The sequence below is a fragment of the Asparagus officinalis genome, chromosome 1 (genome assembly GCF_001876935.1).
Source record: "Asparagus officinalis chromosome 1, Aspof.V1, whole genome shotgun sequence".
Taxonomy (NCBI): Eukaryota; Viridiplantae; Streptophyta; class Magnoliopsida; order Asparagales; family Asparagaceae; genus Asparagus; species Asparagus officinalis.
In genome coordinates, this window is record NC_033794.1 from 111,782,197 (window position 1) to 111,791,447 (window position 9,251).

General features: G+C 35.9%; 1 protein-coding gene and 1 long non-coding RNA gene across 5 annotated transcripts; both read left to right on the forward strand.

Moving 5' to 3' along the window:
• LOC109828994 (pentatricopeptide repeat-containing protein At3g42630) lies at positions 611–4,701 on the forward strand. 4 transcript variants are annotated; one of them, XM_020396030.1, is made up of 3 exons: positions 611–732; positions 806–2,055; positions 4,600–4,701. In XM_020396030.1, exons 1-2 carry the CDS (start codon positions 640–642, stop codon positions 1,898–1,900), a joined length of 1,188 nt encoding a protein of 395 aa, XP_020251619.1. In that variant the 5' UTR covers positions 611–639; the 3' UTR covers positions 1,901–2,055; positions 4,600–4,701. The 4 variants fall into 4 exon arrangements, with proteins under 4 accessions (XP_020251619.1, XP_020251618.1, XP_020251616.1 ...); XM_020396029.1 differs by having other exon boundaries at positions 4,634–4,701; XM_020396027.1 differs by having other exon boundaries at positions 4,637–4,701.
• LOC109828995 lies at positions 5,504–8,568 on the forward strand. Its single transcript, XR_002243919.1, has 4 exons — positions 5,504–6,363; positions 7,411–7,720; positions 7,811–7,923; positions 8,069–8,568. It is a non-coding gene; the product is annotated as an uncharacterized LOC109828995 (long non-coding RNA).

Below are 9,251 nucleotides of genomic sequence, written 5' to 3' on the forward strand. Positions count from 1 at the left end.
TAGAGGCTTAATTGATCGAAATAGGAGTTTAAGGGTTCATAGAAAAATTGTGTAAAGTTCAGGGGCTTATTAGACTTTGAGCTCAGTCAGATGACTCAGATCGGATAAATTTTCAAAACCGACCCCTTTGAGTTTTTAATTGCAAAAAATGACCGGTTTTAAAAATATTTACAAAAACCGACTTGTTTTCAGCCAGGGGCTGAAAACATGTCGGTTTTTTTTATTTTTTTGGGAAACTTCACGGGAGTTGAACTCCCGTGAAGTTTTTCTCATAACAAAACTTCACGGGAGTTGAACTCCCGTGAAGTTTGGGAACTGGCTGAAAACAGGTCGGTTTTTTTTATTTTTTTTGGGAAACTTCACGGGAGTTGAACTCCCGTGAAGTTTTTCTCATAACAAAACTTCATGGGAGTTGAACTCCCGTGAAGTTTGAGAATTTTTTTTTTAAAAACTAACCCGGTTTCAACTAACTGGGTCGGTTTTTATAAATAATATTGAAATGGGTCGTTTTTTGCAATTAAAAACCCAAAGGGGTCGGTTTTGAAAATTTGTCCGACTCAGATCCGAACCCACAAACAATTACTTTTCTTCATCCACCTGTTACCGTTGCATCTCCCTTCACCAAATTAAAGAACGAAGATGGAAACCCTAACCCTAACAAATTCCCTGAATCCCTCCCCCAATTCAAAGAATTCTAGGGTTCCTCTACAGCCGAGGATCTCAAATCGAAAGGTACCAACCTCTTGCTAACCAATTATACCTCAATTCAACATCTCATTGATCAATTTCTTTCTCACTAGTTTAGGGCTCACAAAGACTAAAAAATGGAAACTTTAACGACACTCAGCTCGCGAAAGTGCACTCAGAGACGAAAGCTCAGAGCTTTCGGCCCAACTGCGCTTCTCTTTCTGCTCTGATGCTTTATTATGCCCAAAATGGAAATTTTTCCAATGCCCAAGCTTTATGGGGTGAGATTATAAGTAGTTCATATAAGCCCAGCATTGAAATTGTTTCCGCCCTTATGGATGTTTATGCAAAGTTTGGGGAATTTGATGAGATAGTTAGAATTGTGCAGGAATCAGTCTATAGAGATTTTGGTTCTGAGCTGGGGATTTATTCCTTGGCTGTCTCTTGCTTTGGAGAATCTGGGCAGCTTAATATGATGGAGGATATAATTAAAATTATGGTTTCGAGAGGGTTAAAGGTTGATTCTTTGATTGGGAACGCGTTCGTTAAGTATTATAGCATGTTTGGTTCTTTAGAGGAGATGGAAGTAGCTTATCATCGAATGAAGAGATCGAGAATTCTTATAGAAGAAGAAGCTATCAGGGCGGTAGCACGTGCTTATATAAGCGAGAAGAAGTTCTATAAGTTGGGGGAGTTCTTGAGGGATGTGGGACTCGGTAGGAGGAACACTGGGAATCTATTATGGAATTTGCTTTTGCTCTCTTATGCTGCCAATTTTAAGATGAAGAGCCTTCAGAGGGAGTTTTTGAATATGGTGGAGGCTGGATTTAGGCCTGATCTCACTACTTTTAATGTGCGGGCTCTTGCTTTTTCGAGGATGTGCATGTTTTGGGATCTTCATTTGAGCATTGTTCATATGAAACATGAAGGGCTTGTTCCTGATCTTGTGACATATGGTTGTGTTGTGGATTTGTATTTGGAGAGAAGGCTTGGGAGAAACTTGTCTTTTGCTTTGGATGAATTGGATGGGGAGAGCTCTCCCGTAGTTGAAACTGATTTGTTGGTGTTTGATGTGTTTGGCAAGGGAGATTTCCACTCAAGTTCGGAGGTGGTGTTGGAGTCGAGCAAGAGAAGAGAATGGACTTACTCTAAGTTAGTGAAGATGTATTTGAAGAAGCAATACAGAAGGAATCAAATATTTTGGAATTATTGATAGTTTCCATGGCATCATGTGCGTCTATCTCTGTCTATTCTCAATATAAGCTTAGCTGCGAGAAAGTGAAGCAGTATCTCTGATGGCTGTAGCAGTGACTTAAAACACTTTTTCGGAAGATAAAGCATCCATTTTCCCGCTATTAAGTTTCTAAGGTATAAAGCTTATTCTATTTTTATAGTTATTCTTACTGCAATGTTATGTGGTATCAGGCATTCTATTTGATGAGTCATTCTATATTATTGGCAGATTAATGGTAGGAATAGAGTAAATAGTTAGTATACTATGTAACAATATGTATCACTAGATTCACTATAGCCATTGTGCATTGTTACTGCTTATTAGGTATTGAACTTATTCTTCAAATAGGAATCCTCTTCAACTTGCCATCTGAAACTTCACCCATCGTTCCGTTCAACAACTTTTATTAGGTGAATAGTTAGTTGTATTATGTGACTATATGGATACTTCCTCGACTGATACTCTAGGAAATTGACTTTGGCGCGCTTGCATTTTATTAGGTTTTCTTCTGAACCTGTTAGATTTTCAAATGAATTGTTAAGAGGACCTTGCTTGTTCAGAAAGTTCTCTTAGACAATTGGTTTTCTATTTGTTAATGAAAATTTCAGCAGTTCATATAAAAAGAGATCATTTGAAATTCAAAGAATCTGGAATCAGAACATTGTTTCTCATGTTCTTTTGTTCCGAAAATTCGAATAAGACACTGTTGCTAGCTCACTGAATAGAAGACGAGATTATAAAATTTCACAATTGCTAGCTCACTGAACTGAGTATTTGGACCTTGGTATTCTACTTCTCCATACTAATGAAGCAATCATAATATCATTTGCACAAGTAATATCTCCCTTCATTTTCAATAGTTTTGGATGTTTCATTTACACTATTGCTTACTAACATTTACCTATATATATCATTTCATATGCAAATTAATAACGAACTGTGTGCTCCAAGAGATACAAGGATAAAACATAAAAAATATTCTCTGTTATAGATGGGATTCTAAATGCATCTGCATTGACAATGGGCCACTCTTTTTTTTAATGCAAGGAACTTTTCTTATACTCACCGAGTAAATTCTGAGGTTGAAGTGCTCCTTTCACAGTTCAGATCTAGGTAAATAGCAAAAGTGTTGCACTATTTGATAATTAAAAATTAAGAATAGGCACAGTTGTGGATTTCGGATTTCTAAAAAGTGGTGTCACCGTATAGTTATAGCTAAAACTGTCTACACTTCCCAATAAATTTTCATATTTCAAAAACAAAAATACATGATTAATAACATTATCAAAAACATAATCATACTTTAATAACTTCAATTCATAAAATATACGAAACATGTTGTAATTTTATGAAGAGAACTCTTTTTCAACCCTTTATCTAGATAAATTAATAGATATCAAGTTGATCCTACGTTGTCCCTTTGTCTATTGGCTGGTTTGATTTGCATCAAAACAATTTTATTTGATCTAAGCTTCATTTGCTTGTATGGGCCTATATAGAAATCAAAACACTAAATGACATTTGTTTGTATGAGCCTGTATGGAAATCAAAGCACCAAATGAGAAAATCTAAAGAAAATCGTGTCACATGACATTACATATATAGATCCGCCCCTAGAGATAGACATGACATAAACGCAGATCGACTTTTGACTTTTGAACCAAGGCTTACTCGCATCGGTCACGGTTCTTAGGGGTGGCAGTTTTTGACCCGACCATCAACGCGACGGACCCGACCCGTTTATATTGGGTTATGGGTCATCTTATAATGGTACTGGCTGTCATAATGGGTTCACCCAAACTTGACCCTTTATGTAGATGGGTAAGTTAGGGTTGACCCGCTAACCCGTATAACACAAGAGGCGGACCCGTATAAGTTTAGAAACGACGGTTGAAAGATTCGGGTCTCTCTTCGTTCTTCATAAACGAAACTAGTTTCCCAATCTGCGTGTGGCGGCGAAGAGGCGAGGGCGCGAGGAGCTGGGGCGGCGCGGCGACTGCTAAGCGAGGAGGAGCGCGGGATAAGCGAGAGCTGACGACGCAGCGGCGGCGATAGGCGAGAGGCTGACGACGAAGTGACGGCGAGCGACGAGCGGCGACAAACGGCGAGCTCGATCCTCTCTGTAATTTCTCTCTTTCTCTCTCTAAGCTTCATCAAAATTAGGTTTCTTTCGTTCTTATATTCAATAATTTCTCTTTTCTCCCCCTTTCAACTTGGTTTTTTTTTGTTGATTAAATGGCTTGTTTGATTCGCTGTAACTATTTGAGTTATATTTGCAATTGTGTGTAACCTGCTTTAGGCTAATTTGGGGACTTTGACCACGTAAGCTTTATCTGAATTCGGAGCAAATCGGATCTTATTTTTAAATCTTTCCATCTACATTGACACTTTACTGTAACACCCTTATTGCAAACTTGGACCAGAAAACTATAATATACTTATGGCAAATTTGGACCAGAGAATTGGTTGCATCTTGAAGTGCAATCTCCCCACATAAATATAGTTAGCATAACGTTTATAAATTACACACATACACATACATACATACACATTTTGCATGCATACATATTACATACATACTCAAATGTTAATTCTGTTTAGAATCAGTTAATTTGTGTTATCTGTTGAATTTTATTTAATTTTATTAATCTTATGTAGTTCTGTAATTTTCATCACAGCTAATGGAGTCTAATTCTACCCATAATTCTATAGCAGATAATGTAGAAGCAGATTCATCTAATGAAGAATTAGAAGACATGTCTAGTCCTGTTCAGAAAAAATCAAAAGCGATAATTGTTGGAAGTCGAAAAAGAAAATTAACATCCAAAGCTTGGAAAATGTTTGACCTTGTTGAAGAGCCAGGTGGGAAACAATATTCAATATGTAAGAAGTGTGGAATCAAATATATTGCCGAAGGTAACCATGGGACAAAGAACATGTTAAGACACATGAAAATTTGTAAGAAAGCTACTAGAGAAGATATTGAGGGTCTATCTAACTCAAAAGATTCTATAATGAGTTCCTCAAGATTTAATTTTGATCCGGATAAGTTTAGGGAGCTTTTAGTCTCGGCCATCATTATGCACGATTTGCCATTTCAATTTGTTGAGTATGAAGGTATTCGAGCAATCTTCTCTTATCTTTGTGAGGATCTAAAACACATATCAAGAAATACGGTTAAAGCCGATGTTCTTAAAATCTATGGAAGAGAGAAAAATAGGCTAAAAGAAGCTTTTGAATCGATTCCGGGTAGAGTTAACTTGACTTCCGATTTATGGACATCAATAGCCACCGACGGATATATTTGTCTCACGGCACACTACATTGATCATGAGTGGAAATTACTAAATCGGGTTCTTAACTTTTCTTATATGCCACCTCCTCATTCCGGTGTTGCCATTTGTGAGAAGATTTATAAGTTGTTAGTTGATTGGAAAATTGAAAAGAAGTTGTTTTCTTTCACTCTTGATAATGCCTCCGCATAAGTTGTTAGTTGATTGGAAAATTGAAAAGAAGTTGTTTTCTTTCACTCTTGATAATGCCTCCGCAAATGATGTTTTTGTTGATTTATTGAAAAATGCCTCCGCAAATGATGTTTTTGTTGATTTATTGAAAAAACAACTTAATTTGAAAGAAGCACTTCTTGGAAAGGGAGAATTTTTTCATATTAGATGTTGTACTCATATCCTCAACTTGATTGTCCAAGATAGTTTAAAAGAAGTCCATGGTTGTATTGATAAAATTCGAGAAAGCGTCAAATATATAAAAGGCTCTCAAATTAGAAAACAAAAATTTTGGGAATGTGTCTCTCATGAATCTTTGGAAGTGAAGAAGAGTTTAAGGCAAGATGTTCCAACAAGATGGAATGCTACTTTTCTAATGCTTGAGAGTGCTTTATACTATCGCCGTGCATTTATACACATGCAATTGAGTGATTCCAACTACTCAAGACTTTGTCCATCTCAAGAAGAATGGGATAAGGCCGAGAAGGTTAAGAGGTTGTTAGCCACTTTCTAGCCACTTTCTATAACGTCACTTGTCTTTTCTCCGGTACAAATTATCCAACGGCTAATCTCTACTTTCTTCAAGTATTTGTTGTGCAACGTACTTTAAAGAGTGGGATGAAAGATGATGATGAATATGTTAAGTTAATAGCAACCAAAATGTACAAGAAATTTGAAAAATATTGGAGTGAGTACAATGTTCTACTTGCTATTGCGTGCATCTTGGATCCCCGATACAAAATGCAATTTGTAGAGTTTTGTTATCATGGGTTATATGAACACAATTCTACGGAGCTTAAGAATGTGAAAGACAAGCTTTTCTCTCTCTTTATTGAGTACTCGAGCAATATGGATGGTAAGAGAAGAAGAAACTTGGAGAAATGAACTTCTCGTGTGTATGATGACACATTTGATCAAGATTGCATTGATATCTTGAGGGTAATTTCTTTCTCAAGTAATTAGTATACCTCTTAGTTTTTATTGTTTTTGCATGTATTTTTATCTTGTATGTGTATAATTTCTTGCTACTTCCACATTATGTTATATCTCTTAGTTTTTATTGTTTTTGCATTGAGATAGAGGTAATGAAACATGCTATGATAAACAGAGCAATTCATTCAACCATTCTACTCCTCCATACTCATTTGTTTTCTCTATCTAGTTGATTAGTCATTAATACGTATCACATGGTCTACTAATAACTACTTCAATAAATTCAATTAAATCCATCTCATATTATCATGTATACAAGTAGGTCACAATATCTTTAAGAAATTATTGTTTTTTTGCTGGTCTAGAAGTTGCTTACGTCTCCATTAACTGAGAAATTGAATAATTAGGATGTATTAGTGAAAAAAACCACAATCATACACCTTCATGGCTTCTTCCATGTATCGACACCAACAAGTTAATTATCCACCATGTGTTGTCAAAAGCGTACATCTACATGCACGTTGCAGGGATCTTCTTCCCTAGCTGTTTAGCTTATATACTATGAGATTTTGTGTTTTTATTGTTTTTGCAAATTTCATTTTCGGGCTGCTAGATTCAGCCAGGTCTATGAAATATCATCAGCATGCTTTTAGTTTGGAACAAATATTCAATTTCTCAGATGAAGGATCACATGGTCTGCTAATAACTAGGATGTATTCATGGATCTGTAACTTTTCTTGGATCTTTATGATGGATATGTTCGAATGAATCAAACAAAACAGATGTAATTGGATATAATTATGAACCCCTTGTGTTTTGCATCAATGTAGATAACTATTGATGTAGTAGACAAATTGGTTTGGCCGATCAATTCCTGACCATTGTTGGATTTTTGGAATCGAGCATCTTGCGCTAGGAAATTACCGCTGCATAATCTTCTTGCAGTAGTAGTTAATTTGCATTGGGAGTGTTCAATTCCAACATTTCTCTGTAAATTCTGTTGATATAGACCACATACTATCTAATTTATTCTCTCATGTTTTTTATATTTAGGAATTCGACTCATTTGAAAGTCAAGAAATTATTAGTTCTCAAAAGACCCAATTAGAGCTTTATTTGGATGAACCAAGACTTGACCGTGGTGCTCAACTCGATATTCTTTCATTTTGGAAGACTAATGAGCATATATACCCCGAGCTCTCTTTATTAGCAAGGGACATAATGGCGGTTCCTATTTCTACAGTTGCTTCTTAGAGTACTTTCAGTGTAGGTGGGAGAATCCTTAACCAATACCGTAGCACTCTTAAGCCTAACAATGTTGAGGCTTTAGTTTGCACGCGTGATTGGTTATATGGTATCAAAGGTAGACAAATACTAATGTTATATTTTTTACGTTTTTTTGAATCAGAATACATGTTATGAATTTGCTTATTGGTTTTTTCATTAATGATAGATGACATGCAACCAAAATTAGACGAGCTTTCTGAGGATATCATGCAATTAGATATTGGAGAATCTATGCCAACACAAGTTTGAATCTCTCATACTATGATGCGGTAGCTGAAGGTTGTCAAACATGCTCTTAATGGCTATCCATTTACTGCTTATCGAAGCCTTGAACCCCGATCATAGCTTACATTCATGAAATCTCTGAATATTTTTTATGATCACAATGTGATTTTAGTTTGTGTTTTCCTTCTCCTTTGTGCAGCTTCGTTTTGTTAGGCATCTTCAAGTTACTAGTCCAACCAAGAAGCTGTTGTAAGACCTCCACATCTATGCTCCTCTTATTTCTTGATATTACAACTGTCATTTTGGTTAATGATCTCACCAGTTATACTTTCTATAAAACCCTGAATTTTTTGTAATTTTGTTGTGAAGGCGATTAACTGTCATTTTGTTTTCTTGTTGTTTCATCCATACTGAAACATAATAGAGTATTTCTAATAAAAATAATAAGAGTATTTCTAATAAAAAGGCTACTACTAGCTTTTTTTTTCGGTTTGTAGATAATATTATTTTGCCAATTGCATGGCTTGCATAACATAAATAGTTGAAAATGCAGTAGCTATCCATGTATCTTGTGGATTGGATTACTTTTGTTGATCTAGAGAAACGAACATGATGTACTTGTTTGGTTTCTGTTCCTCATTCAGTCTAAATTGCATCATCACATTTCTTGGACCTCTATACTCCTGAGTCACACTAATATTTTCCCACAATAATCCCAGACTCACTAATATTTTCCCACAATATTCCCAAGTAGTTGTAGAAAGAGTGATGGACTATGATAGTGGCAATCAATTTCCTAACTATTTTGTTGTAAACTTGTGTATATTCTCTTTATTTACTTGTGTTAAATTCTTTGTTGCTAGTTTTTAATTTAGATTATTCTGTGTCTAAAGAGTTGTATCGATGTATTTTTGTTTGTCGATATTTACAATTCGTTGAAGTACATTTAAATACTGAATATGTCTTTGAAATAACTCCATGTTGTAAGTAATGATAGTTTTTGTCTAAAGAGCTTGCAAGAAGTGTTCTTTTGTGCTTGTATAAAAATTTTTATTAGTTATATGTGTTAGGATGTCTTGTATTAGATAAATGGGTTATTCGGGTTATATGGGTCGGGTCGGGTAACCCGTTTAATAATCGGGTCGGATCACATTGACCCATTTATTAAACGGGTCGGGTCGGGTCAAACTTATACGGGTCGGGTCAAATTTTATATGGGTCGGGTCGGGTCGGGTCGACCCGTTTGCCACCCTCACACTTACTGGGGATAATGGGCCAAAATTTATTGCCAATGGTTCTTTTTCCCCCTCCTCTCTTTCAAAGGGTGGCAATCAAACCCACTTCACTTATGTATCACATGATGGCTAATAAGCAAGGCCTCT

Coding starts and splice junctions, on each gene's coding strand:
- LOC109828994 (XM_020396030.1), top strand. CDS start 640: ATGGAAACCCTAACCCTAACAAATTCCCTGAATCCCTCCCCCAATTCA. Junction 733..805: donor CGAGGATCTCAAATCGAAAG/GTACCAACCTCT, acceptor TCACTAGTTTAG/GGCTCACAAAGACTAAAAAA.